This window comes from Mauremys reevesii, linkage group 7, assembly GCF_016161935.1.
Source record: "Mauremys reevesii isolate NIE-2019 linkage group 7, ASM1616193v1, whole genome shotgun sequence".
NCBI classification, from domain to species: Eukaryota; Metazoa; Chordata; order Testudines; family Geoemydidae; genus Mauremys; species Mauremys reevesii.
In genome coordinates, this window is record NC_052629.1 from 69,750,218 (window position 1) to 69,775,379 (window position 25,162).

Below are 25,162 nucleotides of genomic sequence, written 5' to 3' on the forward strand. Positions count from 1 at the left end.
GGGCTTCTCTTTAGCACCCTTCTGCAACCCACACAAATCCTCTGATGAACTTGGCTAAATACAATAAAACAGTGGCAAATGGGGGGGGAGGGGTGATAATGAGACCTAATGTTCTGCTTGTGCTTAGCTGACTCTAGACTGCCCTTTACAGTGGGACAAGTTCAACTGATTTCTCTCTAGCTGGCTGCCTTTTCTATCCCGAAGAAAGGTGCCATTTAATTAGTGCATTCCATCCAAAGATGGACGCACTAAACACACACTGATTAAACCTCACAGCTGCCCAGGACACTGAAGCTGAAGAATTTAGTCCTATCTGGTAGCTGGGGTAACCAAGCCCCAGAGCAGGTGGAGTGACTTGCCTGAAATCACAAAGCAAATCCGGAGCAGAATCCTGAATGGAAGTCCTGAATCCCCATCCTCAGTTCCAACCAGTACCCACAGCTGCTTAGCTGCAACGGAGTGTCTATCTCTAAGGCAGCAGGGTATTCTTTGCACTGGGGGAGAAGGTGCTCATCTGGCCAAGGTTTTTCAACTGAGGAGGAATGGACCTGGGCTCTTGCAAAGAGAAGGGCCAGCCAATTTAGAACAAGGCAGAGAAATGGTGACATCATGGGGAGGCAGCTACCAGGGATGAGGGTAAAGAGAGAGAAAGGTAACTAGAAACAACAATTTGAGTGGAAGAAAAACTAAGGCCAGGGGACAATAGGTTAGAAGAAAGGAAAGATCGAGACTGTCCAATATCAATTTGATTTGAGGATTGTTCTGTTCGTTATGCCACTGGCTGCAAACCAGAGAGAGTAAGTAATTATCATGCTGAAAGAGCCTGCTCTCCCAGACCTCTAGCAGGGGTTGTGCACTCCGACAAACCCCAAGATGATAAATGGCTTTTGTGGCTCCGATATAAACAATTTCCCTTTACACCGAGATTCTAGACGCCTTTGAAACGGGCTCCCGGGATTTAAAGTGTGGTCATGAAGAGGGGATTGAAAGGCTCTACTGGGAAACTGGGTAGCGAGGCTTTGGCTCCAAAGGAAGGATCAAGGTGCTAATGACAATTGGTAACACCTGGCCAGCGCGTCAGGGAGGCACGGAGACACACCTCGCTGGGACGCTGGAGAAGATCGGTAGGTTGAGAGCACGGGCAGAGGGGAAGACGGAGGTTTTCATCTCACTTAACCAATATTTGCACTTCATTTTAAGGCTCAGCCGGCTCTGCTGTTTCTATCTAGGCGCTGCTTAGCTTTGATGGCTGTGTGATTTCCTCCTCCCCTGCCCCTTATTTTCTACCGAAGGCCAAACAAACGGTTCTTAATGAAGATACCTCGGGCTAACTGCGCAGGCTGCTCAATCGGGGGCGGGGGTTACTTTAGGGGCACTAGCCGGAGACAGCTGGTCCCTTGAGGGGTGGGATTAGGAGAGAAGGAACAGTGTGGGCCAGTCAAGGCCCGCAGGAATTGTTATTCTATCGCGGAAGGAGCGCGGGCTGGTGCCTATGGACGGGAGAGCCCGGAGCCCTCGAGAGGGCAGATAGTTGGGGGCGGTGCATGTGAGGCAGGGGCTCGGAAGGATCGGGGACCAGGGGTGGGGAATGTCCCGGAGCGCAGAGGGTGGGGTCAATGTGTTGTTTAGATGTGCTGAGCTATTGCGGTGAGTTCTGCCACTTCTGTGCAGCGCAGATTTGGTGCTAACGAAACACGGGGCAGAGCAAACAGCGCGCTGGCCGCTGGCCCTGCTCGTTGGCTACGTGGCACTCGCTGGAGTTACAGTTAGGGGCACGGATCGCTTTGCTTTCGCTCTTCCACGGGTTCCCTGGTCCCCTGGCACTGGCCTGTGTAAACCGAGCCGGAGCAGCGAGAACTAAACAGGAAGCTGCTGACGCTCCAAACCCAGCTCTGGCAGATAAGGGATTGGTGCACTCTGCCTGAAAACAACCAGCTGGGATACCTGGGAACCGGGCAGGGCTGGGGGAGGGGCTGTTCTCAAAGCTTTATTTCCAGGGTAAGGGGCAGAGCAGTTTACAGAGGCTGGATTCGTTCCGCTTCGGGTTTGGCCGGCTTGATGGGGGTGGGGGGAGTCCGGATAAGTTTTAGTCCCCAGGCTGTTGACCCTGTTAGATAGCCCTGGGGGCTCAGAAAGCCCGTTTGTTGCAGGGAAAGCGCTGCTCAGCCGCTGCAGGAGCCGCCTGCCGCCGTCGGTGACTGAAGAGGCGAAGCGCTAGATCTCCGAGGGGCGCGTTACCTGCTGGAAGGGCCCGCCCTGGCCACAGAAACGGGGCAGGGGCGCTCGGGGGAGCGGAGACAGGTGGGCCAGACCCGCGCTGATCTCTGCAAGTGTCCTTTGCTGATGCCTTTATCCGATCAGCCCGAGCGGAATCTGGGCCCAGCAGGCGGAAGCGCCCCAGAGAAGATGCTTGGTTCAGTGTAAAGCTGCCTGTAACCTAGGCTGCTCCTGAGGGCGGGCCGCAGGCAGGCGAGTCTGGCAGAGTTTCCCTGAGGCTGAAGGCAGCAGGGGAAGGAAGGGCCCTATGCTGCGGTGTGCGCCTCGGTAGCGGCGGGGAGACGGGTACAGGTTTCTGCTCTGTGGAGCTGCAGCTCGTTAACTCAGAGGCTGCCGCGGAGCGCCCAGCTCTCTGGAGAGGGAGCGCAGCACCAGCTAGGGAGAGGGGGATCCGCCAGGGCATGCGGGAGGCGATGGGCAGGGAAGGCAGCGATCAGGAGGAAGCATCCCTTCCTCAGTCACAGTTCAAAGTCCCACGAATCTGGTCCCTGCGGCTCTACCGCTCCCCGCTCTGCCTGCAGCGGGCGCTGGCCTGTTGGTGGCGCTGGGAGTCCTCCAGCCGGTGGAGGGGACAGGAGGGCGGTAGATTCCCAGGCAAGCCGGGGACCGACTCCTGCGCTCCCTCTCCTAACAAGAACCAGGCCACGTTCAGTGAAAAGCAGGCGAGGCATCTCCGGGTGCCCCCGGAACCCGGTGGAACTCACTGCCACAAGGTGAGGCTAAGAGCTGGGTAGATGTGGGGTTGGACATTTACAACGGGTGAGATCGGCGCCGGTTCCATGAGCCAGCGAGGATGCGGGAAGGCGGATAAGGATAAATCCTTGTGGTTCAGGAAATGACCCGCCTGGCCTGGTTTTAGGAAGACAGGTTGATTTAATAATTAGCCGCCAGCAGAGCAGAAAGCGGTCCTGTGGGCTGAGAGCTCTACACCCTTCAGTCAGAACCCCCAAATTATAGCAAGCGGATGCTTTTCCGAGGGTCTGAAAAAGCGACGTACCCGCGCAGGCAGCGTCCGGCTCTCAGCCCCTAGCTCTGCGCCTGGCAATCTGCTTCTAACCTGTCCCCGGCAGGTGCACTAGCGGAGGTGCCATCAGAGCAGGGCTGGGCCCCTGTCAGTGCGCTCCTGCGCTTCCACCAACTGTGCCCGAGGAAGCCATGGCTGTTAACATACCTGCCACCAATACTGACTGCGCCCCATTTTCAACGTAGCTGGTTCCCCTGCGACCGCGAGAGAATAGCGCTGGGCTGGGGGCTCAGCCCTGCAGCTCTCGATCCTACCCTGATCGCTGATCCTGCAACCAAGTATCTCCACTGGGGGCTGCTCCCGGGCCGGGCTCTCTCCTGCTCCCCTCTCCAATCTACAGGGAAAGCTGCAGCCCCCCGCCCTAGCTCGCCTTAGCCCCCTGCCTTCCCCAGCGCAGCCGGCAAGGGTTGGCTAGCCGGGCTCCAGCCCTGCTGTCGGGTGGCACCGCTCACCTGGCCGGTCTCCGCACAGCAGGTCAGCGCTAAACCCTGAAGGATCCGAAGCCGGGTGTCTGCTCGAAGCCGGGCCGGGAATTCAGGCTGCGCTGCAGCTGCCCCCCACTTGCTGTCCCTTTGCCCCGCACACATCCAGGCTGGGGATAAAGGCGAGAGACTGGCAGCGTCAGTGCGAGCGGAGGGAGTTTTAACCCGGGTTCGGCGGGCGCAGAATCGAGCCCAGAAACTGAGCATTTCCCCACCAGATCCGGCCCTGGGCTCCAGATTAATTCACAAAGATCTCCTTCTACCCCACAGTCCCTCGAACAGAGTATTTCATCAGGAAACTGCACGGAGGCAAAGCTGACCGGATCGCGCAGTTCTCCGGGAAAGAGACCAAAGTCTACAGGTGGGACCCGAAACAAGTTAGATTTGGGCTGGGAAATGTCATTGGAAAGCAAGAAAGCGCGTGTGAAATCCCAGCCCGGGCGAAGGGGAAGCAGAGAAAGCTAAGGAATAGCATCGAATGGAAAACACCGGTACGAACGCCCAAAAAACTGAAACCAGATTGAATTGGGTCCTATGAAACCAGAACAATAAACAGACGCTCGAACCCGGGATTAATAATTTGAAATCGACAAACAAACCCCAACAGGGGGCCGTGGAACAGGATTTAAACATAAACAGCGCGTGAGGAACAATAAAAGCTCACTGCAAAAATGAAAACCGGACAGCAGCGCAGATCTGGGGCCGCGCGGGCGATGAAATGAAGCGGGTGTAGCCAGGGGTTGTTTTGTTTAGGTGTCTGGGGCGAGTTGTTTGTGTGTCGAGAGCTGAGCTGGTTGTGTCTGCAATACGGGGGTATCTCTGGGTCGGGCGGTGCAGGGGGGGTGTGGGCAGTGGATGGGGGGTGTTTGCCGGTGCAGTGTGTGTGGCTAGGGGCTGTGCGGGGAAGCAGGCAGGTGGAACTGTTAGCTGAGTGTGGTGGATGTGGGCGCACTGGATGACACTGCCTGGCGCCCACATGCGTTCTGTATGAGGCACTTTGATTTGCCTGTTGGGCGCTGCCCAGCGCGTGTGATTTTTGTCCGAAGTTGCCCGTGTGTGTGTCAGTGGCCGTTTCACGCAGTGGACACGGGTGCGCTGTGAGCGCGGGTGACAGCGCGTTCCACTGCCCTGCGTGGGGGCAAGAGTGACAGCGTGGGGGGGAGGGGGCTGTGCGTTCTACCGCCCTGCGTGGGGGCGGGAGTGACAGCGTTGCGGGGGAAGGGGCTGCGCGTTCCACTGCCCTGCGTGGGGGCGGGCGTGACAGCGTGAGGGGGGTAGGAGGGTTCGCGTTCCACTGCCCTGTGGGGGCTGCTCTCTGGGGTGCTGGGTTGCCTTTTGGGGCAGCGCCTATCGTGGTCAACCTGGGAAGGAGAGCGCTGTAGGGGTGCGGAGTTTGCAGCAGAGATTGTAACTTGGGCCTAGATCAAGTGGAAGCTGAACCTGGCAGCCGCTGCTAGTAGGAGGAGAGGGATCGTCTCCCGGCTGCTTATTGCTACTAAAGCCTCTGTAGCAAGTGTCCCCGGGACACTACAGGGTTACCGGAAGGAGGGGCTCTCCAGAGTGCTGCTGGGCTCGCTGCTCCAGCCCTATGGCCTGGCTGTGCCCGGTACCCAGATGTGCCTGCATCCCCTGGGCGGTGCAAGCCATTTCCGGGTTCTGCTCTCTTAGGAAGGGGGATTCTCAGTCAGTGGGAACCTGGCCCTTGGCTTCCAAGGTAGTTGGATGGGGCCTTAAGTGCACAAAGAGCATTAAACCAAAAGTGATCTGGGAGGTTTGAACGTAACTCTTTGGAGGAACCTTTCTGCTGAGAGATTCTCCCTGGGTCTTCAATGCCCTTTTTCCCCACTTCCAGCTTTGATCCAACTAGGGGCGGCATGCTGCGGGAGGCGCTCCGCCGGTCCCGAAGCCGCGGGACCAGCGGACCCTCCGCAGGCATGCCTGCGGGAGGTCTACCAGAGCCACCTGCCGCCCTCCAGGCAACCGCCAGAGCGCCCTCCGTGGCATGCCGCCCCAAGCATGCACGTGGCGTGCTGGGGTCTGGAGCCGCCCCTGGATTCAACTCATTAATGGGGCTAAAACTGCAGCAGAGGAAGCAGCCAGCTGCAATGCCTCTGAAGGAGGAAGCCATTCTCAGCCAGAGGGCCCCGAGCACTGAGGGGACATCACACTACTTAGGGACAGCTGGACCTTCCCTCTGTCTATGGCTTAAACTGGGAAAGGGTGTGTCTCTTCCCAGCCTAGCCTGCCAAGGTCCAAAAGGAGGACCACCCACCCACAACACATGGTGGTGCCAAACCTTTTAAACAGACTTTGCATTTCTGTGGCCTTTCGTCTGCAGTCTAGCACCAGGGCACCCAGCAAGTCTGTGGCACAACCCAGGTCTCCCGATTTCCCTGCTCTAGATGCTGGACCATGCTCCCTCCAAGGGCCCAATGCTGCTCTCACTGAAGTCAACTGCTAAACTCCAGGTGATGTGATTGGATCGGAAGGGAACAGGACGTACTTTGGATTGGATGTGTTTTATGCTTTCCGTAGGTCAATGTGGGTCTATGGGAATGGCCAACTGAGATCTGGAGTGATGCTCTAATCAGAAAGTAAGGAAGTGCAGTGCCTCCCTGCGTGCTGCTAGGACTAGGATAATAAACTGTTCCATTCATAAGCTGGTTTCCTTCTCTCCTTTCCATCTCCCAAGGAGCTGCTTGATCTGCTCTCATCGCTCCTTCCCAGGACACAGGTGTGGGATCAGGACAGATCTGAAGCTGTCAGGCTCCTGACTAACCTTGTCATCAAAATCAGCATCCCTGAAACATGCCCACTGAGATGTTTGTAGCCGTTAGCCTGCTTTAATTCCTAGCAGAAATCAAACCCTCCAGCCTGTCTGCAAGCTACACAGTCAGCTCTAGGAAACCATCATCTATCTGCAGGCTTACAAAGAAGACACCATGGCCCCTTGTTGTGTTAGTTGCTGAGTTTCTGGAGGAGGTAGAAGAGGGTGGAGCCTTTTAAGGAAGAGCCCAAGATCTAAATGTCAAGTGCTGGGGGTGTTTTTTTTATTGGGCCCACTTTTAGATTGCAATGATTTTGGGTAGGGACTGTCACTGACTCTGTTTATACAGCACCAAACATCTGCCCGGCACCCATTTAACCAGACGAGTATCCCAGGAGCCTAAACCTCTAGCATTATGTTGAACTGATACCTGAGGCAGTGACACAGCCGGTCTTCTTGCCAGAGAGACTCCTGGCACTATCACCAAGGAGCATGCAAAACAGAGACATGTCCATTCAGTGCAGGTGCTATGTGGGAGAGCTGTGCCACCCCTTCTGGCCAGGCGGGAAGGGAAGGGTCTCAAGGGAAGAGCCTGCACTTACCACTATGGTCCTGCCCCTTGCAGCTGTGTTCGTGTTGAGGGGTCCCAGAATCCGAGAGGGACAGAGCAGGGCTGCGAGCTTCTGAGTCCGTCAGCAGGTTGAAATCCATCTGGCAGGAGTCGGTGGTGGGGGAGGAGAAGAGATCTGCAGAAATAGGCACAGAGTGAGTGGGGAGGTAGAGCTCACATCATGCCCCCTCCCTACCCCATCTGGGAAGGGACTAGCCACTTCAGGGCAGAGGAAGTTCTGCTAGGAAAAGTAAAGGAAACCTGCAGGAGCAGGACCCCAGCCCAGTCTGGGTTTCCTGGCTGGGAAGTGGGCAGACTGGCCGCAGCCCTCACTAAACTCCACACTTAGCTGCCCTATAAATCAAAGATTATCTAATGGCACTTCTATTTGCAGCCTTCAGAGAAAGAGCCTCCAATTTATAGGTGACATTCAGACTGAAATAGAAACATTGGAGCAGGCTGCGTAATGGAGATCTGAGGAAGTGGCCCTGTGGCCGGCCAAGTGCAGTTAGCACCTTCCCAAAACATCCAGCTCTCCCTCTTGTCCTCTTTCCTATCGTCCCCTGGGCTCCCTTGCCTTCTCCTTTGCTTCTTAACAAGCTGCTCCGCTCTAAATAATGTTACAGACACACACAAAAACAGGACTAGGGAGTCCCATAGAATCACCTCTAGGCATAACGTGAACACACACACAGGCATATATGCACAGAGACACAGTAACAGAGGGACACAAACAAGAGGGCAGATACACGTGCACAAGTGCTGACACAGAGCTAGAATGGTACAAGTGAATGCCGTTCTTTTCGGTGACAGGCCAGACCCATCCAGATCCCTGTAAACCCTGCATTAGTAGAAGAGTAAACACCCTTGGGTGACTGAGGACAAAGCAAGCTTGGTTAAGATGGCCCCTTACTTTTAACCTAAAAAGGTCTTAGCTTTTCCTTATGGCCCCAGGTTCTTCTCTAACGGTGATTCTATGTGCCCATATGCTTCCCCCTCTAACCTACAGTATCAGAGTTTGAGCGCTGGTAATGATCAGTGGCTCTGCAGGAAAGCATAGCACCCCTACCCCCTGCCTTTTGTATTCCTCAACCCCAGTGTCTTCCTGCCACGCTCTTACTTACGAAGGGACCAAAGCCCACCAGATTGCTCTAAGCTAAGGAAAAGCTAAGCTTTCATCCTAATTTGGGGTATCTGAAGGTTACCAGGGGTCAGCTTCACATTCCTTCCAGACTAGTAAGAGTTAAAGGCCCTACCATTTGTGGCTAGAAAGGGAAGTTTCTCTAGATTTACACTAAGGTCTCAAATTTGACCTGTGACCTTGCTGTCAGGCAGCACTTAAGAGTCTTATCCAAGTGCGCATGTGCAATATTTTCTGTGCTCTTGTTTCATTAAGAGTGAACAGAACACGCTGATTTCTAAAGTGACCTTTACCTGTGCTAACTATTCCCATTCTATAGCCAGGGAGCCCCACTAAAATTGAATAGCAGCTGACCTGAGGCAATACACGGGGATCCAGAGTAGGATTTCAAAGCTTCCAGAGCGTGGGGCTGTTCAGACCTGGAGTTTTGTGACATTTGCATCCTGGTTTGGAAACATCTCCTACATTCCCAAAATTCAGTGGCTTAGGAATTGAGATTTCTAATCCAGGGCATTTGGATGGAATTCTCTAACATGTATATCATAAGCAGGGATAATAATCATTTGTCTACCTCATGGGGTGTGGATGATAATTACATGGGGTGAGGTTTTCAAAAACACTCAGCATTTGCCTAGTTCTGCCCCGACTAAAGTCAATAGAAGAACTCCCGTTGAGTGTAACAGGGAGAGAGGCCACTGCTGAGTGCCTTTAGTGTGTGTTAAGTGCTTTGAGAACCACCAGGAGTGGAAGAGCAGGGTCTTATTAATTCTGATTATTATCCAATAGCTCCGATGACAGATTTCGGTTTAAACCCATGGGCGATTTATCCTCACTCCTCCTACGTTCTCATTTAGTCAGCCCCTTGGTTCAAAGAGCCCCCAGAGTTCCAACACACGTCTTGGCACTGGTCTGAGTCAACCTCCCTTTTTTCCCTGCTCACTTTGTAAGGCCTGTGTCTTCCCGAATGGACACAGTTGCCCTAGTGCCCATTTTCCAGTCATCTGTCTTGCTGCGGGCTTCCGATCCCCTGTCCAGGGAGGGTGTGGCAGGAGCCCCTCATTTGTTCTGAGGCAGGTTCCAGTTTCCACCACATTGCAAGCCTGGCCTTTGATGTCTGCAGACTGCATAAACTCCAGGCAGCGGCAGGGCACAGCCCATTGCTTTTCACCATGTGTATGTACACGAAGTGATGTGACAGGGGCTGTGTTTTCTTTAATACCTTTGCATGGAGTTGGAGGGAGTCCATCTGCTGCTGATATTGCCAAGGCTTTTAGCATTACTCCTGGAATTATGCAGAAACGCGCAGTGAATTAATTCCTTGGATTAAGGCTTGATTAAGATGTGTGTCACTTTGCTGTCTCAGAATTTATTAAGAGCCCTTCCTGAGGAGGCGGCAGATGGAATTTCTGCCCAATGTTTGTAGATGATAATTTCCCCTCTTCTACAGCCATTTGCATATGATTGCATCTGTCAAGCACAATTTCCTCTCTTCTAGGGCTTGACTCTGCACTGGACCAGATTTAAGGAGGAATTCAGACTCCTGCCTGTCTGCAGCTAAAGGACATTTTCATCCTATGTGGGGTCCTATTTGCATAGGGGCCTCATTCTCTCTTGTCTTGCATCTTGTGGTGTCATTTACATCTGTGCCAACTAGAATGGAAACACTAGCAGACCAGAACAGGAGCATTTTACAGCCACTTTGCCCGGCTGTAAGTGACGCCTAGGTGTAAGACAGAGAATCCAGTCCCCATGGTTCAAAAAACACATTAATTTTTAAGCTTCTTCAGGCTGACAGTATAAACAAGGGTAAACCAGTAGTGTGGACACAGCATAATCTGTTTAAATCATGTTAAAATGCTTTTAACTAGATAGGGAACTAAACTAGAACCTGTTTTTAAAAGTGGTTTCAACCCAGTTTGATTCCATCTATTACCGAATCAGGTTAGAAACCATTTAGCTAGAACTGTCTTTAAAGAGAGTGGTTAGATTTCGTTGAAGCTTAGTGGAGTTTAAGAGATGGGTGAATTTTCCCCCTCTCATATAGGGAAGACAATGAAAGGTCTCAGTCTTTCAGACTACTGAAACTCCACCACGGGGCAGACTGCAGGTTAGCAAACACCTGAGAGTATCTGCCCACCCCGTCATGCTGTGGAAAGGATCTGTGATGGGGCGAGTGGCACAACATAAGCATTTACATTGATACAGCTTCCCCAAGATCATCTCAGGCAACTGGTAGAGAGGAGACATAGCCACTATTTCAAGACCACAGACTTACATAAAGTTTAATTACTTGAGCTTTATACGGGCAGGGCTGGCGCTTCCATTTAGGTGACCTAGGCAGTCGCCTAGGGCACCAGGATTTGGGGGGGTGGCATTTTGCCACTCTCGGCGGCAATTCTGTGGTGGTGGGGGGTCCTTCCTCGCTCCCGGTGGTTGGCGGCAATTCTGCAGCGGGTCCTTCGCTCGCTCCGGGACCCGCTGCCGAAGTCCCCCAAAGACCGGGAGCGCGGAAGGACCCCCCTGCCTCAGAATTGCTGCCAACCACCGGGAGCGCGGAAGGACCCCCGCCTAGGGTACCAAAAACCCTGGCGCCACTCCTGTATACAGGTCAGGGCAGATTTCATCTTAGGTGAAGATTTTACACACAGAAAGAACACACCAAGCAAGAATATCTGAGCTACACTACACAGCATCACTGGATTTTTACCTTGTGATTTATCTGTCCTTGGGGAAAGATTTTACCATTGAAGTCAGCATTTGCTCTGTTACCACATGGTCACATTTGAAATATCACTGTATCATAAAGGTAATGTCAACTTTAAAGCATGAGTTCTCAACCTTGGGAGTCATGACCACTCTAACATGCCCCTACTGCTAAATGAGAGGGGGTCCAGCATGGCAAAGTTCAAGAACCACAGCTTTAAGGGTAGCTACTGTAGTAGTAATATGAAAGCCAGGCTCGCTCAGAGTGACTGGTGCTGTAGTCCTTACAGAGCAGAGAGCAAAGAATAAATGTGTTTCCTTGCAGTGTTTTCATTGGACAAGCTTCAGTCCCTCCCCCAACGTATTATGCGGAGTTCATGCATGCTGTTTGTTTGTGTGTTTGTTTGACTCTAGTACTGGGGACAAAAGTTCTCAAGCAGCCTAAGACTGGCACAACATGGACAGCGGCAGGTGTTCTTCACGCACTGCTCCGGTATTGCCACCCCACAAGCATTCATAATGGGGCCTGACTCATAAGACTGGTTTAAAAAAAGTTGGAGGGGTTGTGTGTTGCCTGTGCTTTTGGAGCCTTTAGGGTACACTCTTGTTATAGGTACGAGCATCTCTCCACAACAAAAAGCTTACTTCTTCAAAAGGAAAGCTAAGGTTCTCATGTTGTCACATGACTCCAGGAGCTGGGCCTTTAAGAAAAAAATAGTATCACAAGCCTCACAGTATAATCACAAGAGCAGGCAACACCCTCACCACTGTGCCTCCGCCAGGCTGTAGAAGGAGGCAAGAAAATGATCAGTCTGTGTCACTATCAAGAGATGGGTCAGTACTGGAACAATTTTTACAATGAGGGTACTGAAGGTGGAAACCATGTATTTGGGTTATTACTATTTCAAGCCAGGGGGTGCAGCAGCACCCCTAGTTCCAGCACCTACGGATGGGTCAAGACATTCTACCCATTATAGCAGCTGCAGCAGTAGGATAAATAAGAATAGAAAATATAACAGACACCCTAGATCTTCAAATGCTCTAACAGACACAACTACTTACATGTAGCCAAGTGAGCCATAGGGCTCAGAGACACAGATTCCTAAATATATACACAAGAGGCTTTTTCCTTCAAATTGCTACCCATCCACATCCCAGGTTTTCCTCTCTCAGAGGCTTTCTGGCACCACCTGCTCCTGTTCTTTCAAATACTAGAGAAATGCTTCCACTGCAGAGGCCTTCAGGCTCTTCTCCTTCCTTTCCCAGTGTGCTTTACGAGGCAGTGGAAGAGCAGCCCTTCCGTCTCCCACTCTGGAAGAGGAGTATATTTGTTGTGTACCGTGTACTGTCTAGTTTTCTGTCAAGCATTATTCTTTTCAACCTTCATATTTTACCCCCTTTTCTAGTTTTGAGGAAAAAACTCTATCCTAGCCTGGCAATACTGGGTGGGAAAGAGGAGCATTCCTTCTTCTCTAAGGGCTCCCCTCCCTAGCAAACCAATAGAGACCAAGCCATTTGTTTAAAAAATATGGCTTCTCTTTCCTAATTCTAGTGATACTCCGTCACACCATGGCAAATGCACCATAACTTCTTGACTGAAATCTAGCAGCTGACATGGAAGCCAATGGTGGTTTATGTAGTGTAGACCAGTGGTTTTCAAACTAGGGCTGCCACTTGTTCAGGGAAAGCCCCTGGTGGGCTGGGCTGGTTTGTTTACCTGCCGCGTCCGCAGGTTCGGCCAATCACGGCTCCCACTGGCCGTGGTACACTGCTCCAGGCCAATGGGGGTTGCAGGGTGGGCGGCCAGCAAGTCCCTTGGCCCACACTGCTTCCTGCAGCCCTCATTGGCCTGGAGCGACAAACCGCCAGTGGGAGCCGCGATCAGCCGAACCTGCAGATGCAGCAGGTAAACAAACTGGCCCGGCCCGCCAGGGGCTTTCCCTGAACAAGCGGCAGCCCTAGTTTGAGAACCACTGGTGTCCACTGAGAACTGCTCGAGACTGCCAAACTCATGACACATAGGTCCCTTAACTATAGGGTGACCAGATGTCCCATTTTTAAATGGACAGTCCTGTTCTGGGGGACTTTTTCTTATATAGGCGCCTATTGCCCCCCCACCCCCTGTCCTGTTTTTCACAGTTGCTATCTAATAACCCTATTTAACTACCATCAGATAGCAAAAGCCTTTTCACATGAGAACGCTGGGCAGACTTGGACTAGTAACTTAAAGATACAGGGTTGTCTGTCTGGTTACTTGGTGCTATGAGGTAGGTGCTGTGGCTCACCCCCAAAGTGGCGATGTTTCAGTACTGGCTCGATACGCTGTCTCAATAACCGCTTAGGATCCACCTTTGAGCTGAAAAGCAGTCTCTAAATGTCATAATATAAACTGGCAGAGAAGAGCCCACCTCTAGTTATCATCTGAGATTAAGGTGCAATTGAATTATTACATTGGATCTCCTAAGGAAGGACCCTCTCTTCCTCTGCTCCATCAAGCCAAGATATCAGATGGCTGGAAAGGGCTCTTCTCCTGATGGAGTTTAGTTGATTAATTTCCCTCTCTCTCCTACAAGTCCCTATTCCCCTTGCACTCCTGTTCACCCCTCTCCTGCGGGCAGATTTATTTTTAGCTGTGATAAACATTCTGAGGTTTATTTAATTGCAGTTTCATTAGGACAATGTGTTTCTCTTCACTTTGGTTCCTGAAAGACGCTGGCCTATGGTAGAACAGCTCTGCCTTCCTGTTCCGGCTCATCACAGGGGAATAGGCAGAGGGTGTGCAGGGGAACTGAGGTTCCTGCCTGTCCGATCCAGGAGGAACACTCAGGGATCCAGATTCAGGGAGTTCAGCAGCTTGGGGGTAGGCCAGCCAGGCATGGGGTGCTCAGTGGGCTTGGATTTAAAGTGCCATTGCACCCCAGGCCCAGAAACACATGTAAGCAGGAGAATCCAGCACAAAAACTATTCAAAGGTGTTTCAGCTGCAGTGTCTTTATAGTGACGCTACAGCTAAAAAAGGAGGGCAGGGACAGAGGGGTCACAGCCTCCTTGCTGGGCCTTAGCTCCCAATTTTGTCAGGACTGCAGGAATAAGACTAAGGGCAGAACAGAATCTTCTGCTGCAAAACCGCTCAGTGTAACTCCCCTACGTTTCTGATCTTAATGGAATGGCAACAGGAACCGAGGCAGCCCATTAATCACTAGAAGATAAACAGCAGCAGCAAACCAGTTACCCAGAGTACAAATCCATTACAGGACAGGAGAGTAATCTGCAGTCCTCTATAGCCTTGCGGCTGTGTGTGGTGCTGGACTGGCTGAGCAGCATGTGCAGGCGCACTCAGGATGAAATGGTTCCCCATCCCTCTGCTCAGGCTGAGTCAGTTTATTATAAACCCTTTTTCTTGGTTTGGCTCTTGCACTCCCAACTGCCGGTGGGCTCTAACCCCAAACTCGGGCATGCTGGGAGATGACACATCTACTGGCTTTGGGACACTTTTCCCCCTGCCAAAGTCCTTGGGCCCCTGGATGTTTGTTGCCTTAGGTTTGGTTGTTGGGGTGTTTTTTTAACTGCCTGTTTATATGGCTGGACAAGTGGCTCCCTTGCACGTGCAGATATTTCTGTAACACTGGTTTGTCACTGTGAGCGTCGCTGGGAAAGTGCCACATTAACCCCTGGCAAAGGGAACTCCCAGCCTTCAGGAGACAGAAGGACAAGCTGACTTTCCAGCCACGTTTGACTCTCAGGTGTCGCCCTAGCTCGCTGATCACTTGGCCTGGGAGCCAGGAGCACCGTCACTGAGTTAGTGAGTCATTCAACTCTTCTGGGCCTCCATTTCCTGTCTCTAAAATGGTGCTAATCATCCTGACCTATCAGGGGCGCTGCATTTCTGTGCTTCCAGGTCCTCAGAGAAGAGGTAACAGGGAAATGCACGTAATTATCAGACATTGCCTAATGCATTGTTGAATAAAGAGTGCCGATGCTGTAGGCAGCTCAAAGGATGGGCTATTCTTTTACTTCTTGCCCCTATTAATGGGCAGGCCACTGGGGAGGAGGGTGATCATTTAACCCTTCGTCCAGGACAAGAGGTTTAATAAATCACTGGTGACGTGGTGGTGGATTGTAATGATTACTGTGGAAATGTCCCAAGGATTGACAGCTTCATGTCAGTGTGTCCAGGGCAAAGAATTAGGATGGAATTAAATGTCCTTTATGCTTATTTGATGGTCTGTATTGTGTGCCCCAAGGGAAGAACTGTGACTTAGTGTCCCATACATAATAAGCATCCACCCCAAAAGGGATGGAATGCTGTTTTATATGCTTCCACTGAAACGGTGATGTATCTAGTGCCCCGAGGGACATTCACAGCTCCATTGAAGTGAAATTGTATTGGGTCTGAAAGAATCTCTTAATCGAGAGGGCAGAGTAGAATAGAGCTGGAATACAGCATGTTCCTTAGTTGGGATATCCCAAAGCAGTTTGCAAAGTAATATGATGATAATAGGAATCTTTATACTCTTTAATGCTACTGTTAAAAGGTATCAAGAAGGTTGACCAACTGGTCAACCAAAGCAGGAAATGTAGGTTTTATTCCTTACACATTGTAAAGTAGTTACTAAGCAGCAACCAGAAACTTGGCCTCCCTGCTTCTTTCCACACCTAATGTTATATTTTGCTGTAGACTTTTAAGAATCTGCAAAACCCACTATAGATCTTGCTATGCCGGACAATTTTCCTGTGTGGTACGTGGATACTTAGGCCAGATCTATGCTACAAACTTTTGCCAGCCTAGCTTGTTGCAGGGGTGTAAAGAGGTGTGACCCCAGACCAACAAAGCGGTGCTTGCAAAAATGCTTAGTATGGATGTGTTTATACTAGCAAAATGCTCTGGTGGGGGGCAGGCATAAGCTATACTAGCAAAAGCGCATTTTCACTGGCATAAGCTATGTCCTCACTAGGAGCACTTTGCCGATATAGTATCTTGGTATCGTTATACTGCCAAAACACTCCTAGCGTAGACATGGCATAAGGCAATAGGTGCTACAGAAGAGGTTTTTTTAAGAAAAAATAATCACACTCATTTTGGTGGGGGTGGGGTTGAAGCTCATTTACCTAGAAATTCTGTCTGAAGAAAATCTTGAGATTTAAACAAATGACCTGGTAAAATGGAGAGAGATTCCGTGTTTGTCTAATTTGTACATACCCATAGTACGGATCTGTATTCACTGATGCCTCATCTGATTCTGCAGCCCTCACTCATAGGCATATTCGTATTGATTTCAAAGATGTTACTCACATGTACAGCCTCGGGACCAGGCCTATATCAACATGGTAGAAACTGCACTGCTGAAGCTAAAAATGTAGAATGAACTCTGACACCCTGGTTGAGGTGGAGGCAGCAGTCAGAAATAAAGATTGCACACAGAACCATGCAGAGAAATGAGAGCCAAACACCACCTGTTAAAGCCCTTTCTCTGACAACCTAAGATCAACATCCTATACTCAACTGAATGAAACACACAAGAACTGTCTCTTCCACTCATGGAATGAAGATTTAGGGCCAGATACTGGCTTTGAAGATTTAGGCCTGGACTAAGCAGGTTTGGGGGTTTTTTTAGGACTAATACACTATTTTGGTGTGTTTTTTTTTTTTAAATCCTGAAATAATCAAACCAGGCCAGTTCTTAGAATGGATACAGTTACACTGCTATAAAGGTGCTTAAATCAGTATAGCTTATGCCTGTAAACTGAGTTTCTCAACCAACTGATAGTGGTACCAAAACTGCAGCCAAGCCCTTAGTATAGAAGTATATTACCCTCTGTCCAGCCATGCAACTTCAGCTGATGTCACTAAGCTTTGTATGCAGATGGAAGGCAGCATATGACTCAGACATTGCTGAAGACATAAAGGGGCCTTACAATTAGTAAGCCATCTTAAGGCAGCCCCTAATCAAGAGAAATGAGAATGATGCACAGCACCAAAGGTAAGAAACAATGAGCCACTTAATTTGGATGTAATGCACTCTACCTATCTCTAGCTTTGGTGGAGTGACTGCCGTGGAGCTGATCTATTTTACAATCTGCCAGCATTTCTGTAATGCATCTTTTTCTTTTGAGAGAAAGAGAGGGGATTGTAACTTACATAGACATTTATTTTGTGATGAATATCAACAAAGACCAACACAGTCCAGTGGAATTTTGGTTTGGGGCTGAGCTGACATTTTTTTAAAAAATCAGTGTGGAGTGGAATCGGCAGCAGTGTCTTGAAGGGAGAATACTGAAAATGCCAGTGGGGTCTGATACCCTTATGTGCCCGCCTCTCCAAAGACAGGCTGAATTGGTTATTGCAAGATTGCACAAGAGGGTGGTTTGCTTTGAAGGAGGTGTATGGTCTTAAAGTGCAAACCCACAGCATTGGAGGGGTTTAGTGTCAACTGCATCTGGCAACAAGATTTCCTGAGTTTTTTTTCTCCAAGCGATTCATACTTTAAAAAAAAAATCTGGCAATAAATCCATTATGCAGCACAGATCACCTGACAATAAAACAAGCTGATGATTTCAGAGCACAATGTACAGAAGAAAAGGGGATACAATACACTTCCGTGGACAGTCCCTAGATTGGTATGACTCAGGAGAGCACATCTCTGTGATCTATGCTAGAACTTGCTTCCCCAACTCCTCAGTCTGACAAAGCTGGAGTTTATGGACCTTGCAACATGCCCTGAAGGTCAATTTGTTTATGCAGTCATTGTTGGGGGGGGGCAGTGTGTGTGTGTGGTGGTGGTGGGGTGTTACTGTTTGTAGTGAGGAGGAGCTTCCTTGTTAGCTGATCCTGTAATTCCTCCATGAACAGCCCTCCCACTTGGCAAATCAGTGCACAGAAGGTTTGCAGGATTGGGTCCGTGGGCTAGCTGATATCTTGCATTGTAAATGTGCCAAAAGATAGTTGATCCATGTTTATAAATAGTGGGAAAGAGAGGGGATAATTAAAATCTATCAATAACTAGTGAGCACCCATCACAACAAAATATATCAATATAGGGCCCAATCCCAGGTTCTGAACTCCCTGTGCAGCACACCCTCAAATGTCCTTGCTTACAGTCCCAAAGCTAACTACATTACACACACAAAAGCAGTGTCCCTCTTGCTTAATGTTGCAAATTATCAAAAATAATCATGATGGTGAGATTCTAGAATAATTTTTTTGTTCTTCATTTTGAGACTCTGCCATACATTGCTTCCCACATTTGAGCCTCGGAAGGTGTGGAATTTTGGGTGCGTAAGAAAAACAGGATCGGGTCCATAATTAATTTGTCAAACAATTATTGTCCCTAGGAAAATCTTTTCAAAACAGTTAAATGACCAAAACTTCCCATTTGCTAGTTTATGTCCACATTAGTTAAACAATTCAATGATTCCTCCTACTTCTGGAATTAAAATGGTTGCCCTGAGAAATATCTTGGCCTCATCAAAATCAAAACGTGTAATTGCTTACCATCTAATGTAACACACAACTTAGTGGCACTGAGTACAGATTCCTAAGGATTTGTACCCTGCATTCACTGGTAGGGGTGCATAATCCCCAGTTTGTTCTAGTGTTAACAGACATCTGAGCCAATACACTGAGCGTCCTGAATAGGAGGCAGAGGCATTTTTTTTAATACTGTCATTTAAACCCACCAACAAACAATTAATCCACAGAACCCTTTTAAACTTGACATGAAAGTGTATATATGACCCTTTATCTTACACCTAAAATTTCCTTTGACCTTAGTGTGGATTCTGTACACAGATCAGGAGTATTATATGACCCTGTGAATCAAACTTAAACCGAAGGTGTTGATTCAAATTTGGTCCAACATTTAGGTTTTGTAAAATGGACATTTTGCTATTAACTTCAGTTGCACCAGGATCAAAGCCAACCTAATACAAAACCTCAGTCCCCCACAGAAACGAGCCAGGAATTTATTTTAACAGCAAATTAAACAAATGGAAATGTCCCTGTAGTATCTGCAGACCAAACATAGCGGCATCGAAAACCCAAAAACGAAACTAATGGAACAAAGTGGAAATTAATTTCATGTGATTTTCCATGTCCAAACTCAGAAACAAACAGAAAAAAATGGCTACAAATAAATAAAGCATTTTAAAAGTGTTCTAATCTGTGGGCTTTTTAGTAAAAATGGGTAAATAAATGTGTTTAAAATAAGATTTTTAAATTGACAAATTCTTTAAATTCACAAAACCAGGTGGCTGAATCTCCATTCTCCCCTATGACCATATATTTTATTCAAGGATCACTTGTCATTTAGCACCACTATATATTTAAGGATCACTAAAAAAGACTTGTTACAAAATATGTTGTGTCCCTCCCTGATGCAGTGGGGATAGATAAAGATGGCGTGCAGACATCAGGGGTACCTTTAATTAGAAATGTGTTTTTAAAAAATGTAAGTTAAAAGTAATTTCCAGTCCTATGCTGGCTCATTTGATTTAACAATCGCACTTTCCTATTTTCAAATTTCAGTCCCCTCTCGCTGTGTGATAGGCCCAACCAGTGAGAGGAAGCAGACTAACTGTGGGCCCGATCTAGTAAGCAGCACAGGGTAGGCAGATCCCTGCACTCCTAGGAAGCTCCATTGACCTGAGTGGCAGCAAATGGAGGCAGGGGACTGCCTGTGTGGAACAGTTTGGAGGCTCAGGCCCTATGTGCGGAAACAATGAAACAGATCATACAAAGCGCTACTGAATGCACAGAACGAATAAACTAAAACAGAGATGTTTCTCCAATCCTTCAGTTACTGGAATCGGAACATTATTTCAGAGAAATGGCGTTTTTAAATTTGGTGTCCCTTTCATTCAGGATGTCTCAAATAGCCACCGATTTTAGGGGCCAGTCTGAGACATCGAGGGCCCAATAGTCGTAATTGGCAAGCCCCCATAATTCCAGTCAAGGGCAATGGGAGCTGTGGAGTGCTTGGCATCATGGCAAAATCCAGCCCAAACTGTGACATTGGGCACTGGAAATTAACGGCTGCGGGTACATCTACACTGCAAAAACAAAAAATGCATCAGCGGGTCTCAGAGCCTGGGTAAAGGGATTTGGGTGCGCTACCGGGCTAAAACCAGCAGTGTAGACATTTCCACTGGGGCTGGAGCCCAGGCTCCGAGACCCAGCCTCATCTCCAGATGATAGAGCCCAGGCTCTGGCCTGAATCAATTGACTTGGGCTCTGAGATTCACTGCTGCTGGGGGGCAGTTTACTGTGTAGATGTACCCTTACTGTCTCCACCTGCTCCTCCAGCTGTAAAATGGGGATAACACCACTTGCCTGCCTCACAGACAGTCTGTGAAATGTAATTGCTTGCAGAGCATTCAGAGATGGTGGACGGTGCACCCAGTAGACTGGGTTCTACTTCCAGTTCCACCACTGGCCTGCTGGGTAACCTTAAGCAAGACACTTCACTGCTCTGTGCTTCAGTTTCCCCATCTGCAGAAGGGGGATAATGATACCCACCTCCCTTGTAAAGGGCTTTGACAGCTACTGATGAAGTGCTACAAAATACTAGGAAGTGTTATTAACGGAAAGGCACCTAAGAGCAAATTAAAAGTGTATGGGCCCAATCCTGTTCCTACTGAAACTAGTGGCAAAGCTACCCCTGGATTCATCAGTGTAGGATTGGGCATTTTTGTGCAAATATGTAGGGAAATAAACAGAATGAAAGTCCTGACTGACCCAGTTGTGAGAGAGGGGGGAAGACTTTCCATAATAATTAATATCTCATCTAAACACTTTTCACCAGTGGAGCTCAAAGCACTTTACAAAGATGGTCAGTACCTTTATCCTCATTTTACAAATGGTGATCCCCATACAAGCTTTTTAAATCTAACAGTAACAGGATCATTTCTCAGTAGGTCTCTAATGCTAAAGAGCTGATCTATTTCCCTACAGAAAGGCAATGTTTAAATATTTAATTACTGTACATACTGCAAAATGACAGCTCTGTATATGAAGATATAACAGGAATCTCTGTTCTGGCTAAATCATATTCATCCTCTTGCTGGAGGCTTTCCCTTAGGTTAGACTGAGATGCTGATTTCAGATAACTCTGTCAGAGAAGAGCCATGTTGCCCCATACACCCCCCCAGCCTTTCTGTTGGCCCTCAGACTATTGATCCTTCAGTAACAGACATGGGGCTCCCTTAAATACATCAAGGAGTCCAGCAGCTAATAACCAGCTTCATTCAATTCCCAGTCACATTATTATCCAATCTGCCAGAGGCATTAATATTCAGAGGTGAAATGGGAGGGAGGGCAAGGGTGCCGGGGAGGGGAAGCACAAATAGGAAGAGGGGAAATCAAACGGCAGCCTGGTGTCATCAGAATCCTCTTTTCTAGTCTTCTAGAAAATCAACTAATTTCAGCAATGTGTTGACAGGAGAGTCTTTCTGAATAGCCTTGGCATTAACTTTGATTCCAATTTGTAAACATGGAGCATGAGCAGATGAATGGAGTGACAGAATGCTGCACAGAATTTCTGCTCCTGGTCCCCTCTCTGCACCGATTCCAAATAGGAGGTTCACTCCTGCCAGGTGCTGCGTCCTCTCAGCTCCCAGCGAGCTCAACAGATGTGCAGGGTGCTCAGTACCTTTTAGAACCAGGCCCCAAATAACTAACAGCATTTATCTTCCTCTTTAAAAAAGGGAGGAAATAATTGAGCCCCCACCCAGTTACACTCCAGTTTTTTTCTAGGCTACCTTATAGTTCAAGTCTCCTCTCGGATTCACGACCATTTCCCTAGACCAGGTCTGCAGAACCACCATAATGCCCCATTCCCGAACCAGGGCTCCAGCCCTCATTCACTGTCTAATAGGCCAGATTCACCATTTGTGCTCATCTCCTGTCCCTACAAGCCAAGGTTCATATTCTGGGTGACATCCTTTCCGTGGGAGTCAGGGCTTAGATCCCATATTCATCCCATCCTCTGGGCCAGATCTCCTATTTCTGGTTCCTCTCTCTTTCTTTTTGGCAGAGTCTCTGTACTCAGGTTCACCCCTCTATCATAAGTTTTTTGGGACACTGTTCACAGAAAGAGGAGCATTTCCTCATATTGTTCTGATTGCACGCAGGGAATATTAACTGATCCAGCTGCAATCCATTCAGAGCTTTTAGAGCTATTGATTACCTGCTTTATACTCTAGAGAAAGACTATATATTAAAGGAGCATTGTAACTATTTCTCTGCCAGAAGAAAAGATACTGGCTCTAAAGAGGAATACAACTCAGATATGAAAATTTAAATGGGTTCTGAATGAAGAATGTGGAGGGTCTGGACTGCAGTTCCTCAAAGGTCTCCTTTGTAAAAGGCAGGGGAAACTGTTATCTGGCTCAGACCCTCAAAGGTATTTAGGTGCCCAACTCTGCCCTGTTGTGAAGGCACCCAAATATCTTTGAGGATCTGGGCCCTTCTTTTTTAGGAGAGTTAGGGATAGCTCAGGCAATTGCAAATAGAAATCAGGGCCTTGTCACTTACTCAAATTTACCCCACGTTCAACATATCCACAAGCTGTAACTATCTGACAGGGGTTTGGTGGCCTCGGTATGTGGGGCCAGTTCCCAGCAAGCACGTGTCCAACACAACCACACATCACCACCAGTTTATACCACTTGTCCCCCTTCTTAGCATATCACAGCGGACAGAGGCCAAGGATTCAGCATGTTATGAAGGCACAACTCCCCTCCGCACCATCAATGTGGGTCCTCCTGGTCATAGTGGAGGTTTGGCAGGACAGCGTGTGGATAAGTTGTTCTGGTGACTCCCCTCCCGCCAGCTGTACCTGTTCTGTGGATCAATAGATTTCAGTTGGCTAGCCACTCAGCCCAGCACTTTACCCACACAGGGAGTGCTAAAGAAGCTGCAAGTGAGCATCACTAAGGGCATCTCTAGCTACCCTCTGCCAGGAGAGGGTCTGGCTGCATCTCAGCAGCTGTCTCCTTTAATCTACATCAGGGAATTTAATGAAGACACTGAAATCTTGACCTTCTTTGAGGGCATGGGCTACAGAGGAATGCACTACATGTTTCGGGCTGGTCCATCCCAAAGGAACCTATGAGCTACCTCCTCCAAGAGATTAACAACAAAGCTATCCATTCCTCCCCATACACAGTGGGGTTTGGTCTTTGCACTGCTTTAGTGACGCCAGTTTAAGCTAAATTGATAGAAGGTCTGCAAGCAGTTTTAAGGGTACCACCTTTTGGGGGGAGGTGCCAATGTGACTCTGTGTATCTAAACCCATTTAGTTCGATTGTGCAACTTGGGTGTGGACAAGGCCTTTGGCAGATGGAGAACTAGGGTTTGTCTGCTCAAGTGGCCCCTCCTAAACTCAAATCCTTGAGCTTCAGCTGCGTAAGCCTCATAGAGCCTCTAGCTCTAGCTCCAGCTAGATGTCCGGTCTGATATTTAGCTGTGAACAGAGGTATGTGAACCAGAGTAATGGTCTTGCAAGAGTTTGAGGTTAACCCCATGCACACAAACCAATTACATCCTCTGGGGGTTAGCTCTAGGCTTGCCCAAGAAAATCAAAAGCTGTGTTTAACAATAACAAAGAGCTGGCTAGAAAGTGGCGGAATTTTCATGGTAACATTGTTGAAAATTTGAGAAAGGTCCCCAGACTGTAACCCCAAACCCAAACCTGTGGAAGCAACCTCCCGGTGGCCCCAGCAAAGTGCAGAAAGACAGATCCTCTGGCTAGGGGTCTGCAGGGACCAGCCCTAGGCAATAAAGCAAAGGCTGAGGGGACTGGGGCAGAACCTCAGTGCACCGGTACATGCAGGTGGGGTAAATTTCACCCCCTAGCTGGGCTTGCTCCCCGCCAGCCGGACCAGGCCCATCCCTGGTATTTCTGCTTCTCGTCTCCCACTCCCCTTGGCCCAGGGTTTCACGGAGCAAACGCTGCTTTCAGCGATCGGCCCCGCTGACTACTTCCACCGCGGCCTAAGGGAGAATCCAGGCCGGGCTCGCTGCCTCCTAGCAGGCTGCCCCGGGGCGCGCTTTTCCCGGGGGGAGAAGCCGGCTGCAGGAGAGGCCCCGATCCAGCGGGCTGGCCCCGGCTCGGCAGCATAGAGCGGGCGGCAGGCGGGTCCCTTCCCAGGGGGAAGGGCGCGGGGTAAGTGGCTGCTTATAAAGGGGGAGTTTGCCGTGGGGCGGCCCAGTTCCCCCGGCAGAGGCTGCGGGCAGCACGGGGCAGCTCTGGTGCATGCGGCCCCGGCCGGGGAAAGAGCCCCGCGGGCAGAGGACGGGCTCTGGGCTGCAGCCAGGGGCCGGGGGCCCGGCCAACGCTCCCCGCTGTCCCTGCGGGGCTCACCCCGTCTCGGGACTGCCTCAGGCAGGGCCTGGCACGTTCCCTGCGGCTAGAGCCCCGGGAGCCCGGCCGCTCCACCTCAATCGGGAGCCCCCCCGGCGGACCTGGGAGCCGAACCCACCGGCCAGCCTGCTACTAGGCGCATCAACCCGCCGAGCAATGGCTGGAGCCGGGTGGCCAGGACAGGCCGCAGCCCCGTTGCCACCAGCGCTCGGCTCCTTTCAGTGGAGGCTTGAAGGAAGGAGCCGCGGCGCCCTGCCCCGGTTGGGGCTGCTAGGAGGGGGCCTCCGGCTGCGTGCTGCGGGTGGAGGGGGGCAAGCTGCATTCTCTGTAGGGCCGGATCAGGGCCCCACTAGTCTGCTCCCTCCTCCCCCTGAACACCCTTCCCCTCCGCACCCCCAGCCAGAGGAAGGGCCTGGCCCGGGAAAGAACCACTGCTCTTCCCAGGCTCCTCCTGGCTTGTGGAGGCAGGTGGGGAGGCGCTGGCACCTCCAGGGCCCTGAGGACGAGCCAGGTGCCCGAGACCGGGAGACCCACAGGCAGGGAGGGCCCCGTGGGGGCTGATCTGGAGGGCCCGGCCCTGGGGGAGGTCCGTGCTCCTTAGTGGTGCATGGGTTGTTTTATTCCTGCCGGCTGCTCGGCTCGGAGAGACGCTGGTTTCTGGGACCCCCGCGGAGTTAGAGAACAAGTCTAGGGGGGCCGGGTTCCCCTTCTGCTCCGCTCGCCAGTTCTGCAGAGAAAGCGCACAGGGCTGGCGGGTGTGACACTGGGGAAGGCATCTGCAGCCCCCTGAGCAAAGCA

The 25,162-nt window shown here is 50.1% G+C and overlaps 1 protein-coding gene across 1 annotated transcript in view; it reads right to left on the bottom strand.

Moving 5' to 3' along the window:
* The window catches only part of PITX3 (paired like homeodomain 3), a 42,994-nt gene that overhangs the window by 15,175 nt on the left and 2,657 nt on the right, over positions 1–25,162 (bottom strand). Inside the window, exon 2 of the mRNA XM_039482676.1 lies at positions 7,153–7,296. Within this exon, the coding sequence (XP_039338610.1) occupies positions 7,153–7,261 (109 nt within the window). The 5' untranslated portion in view covers positions 7,262–7,296. The remainder of the gene's footprint in view (positions 1–7,152; positions 7,297–25,162) is intronic.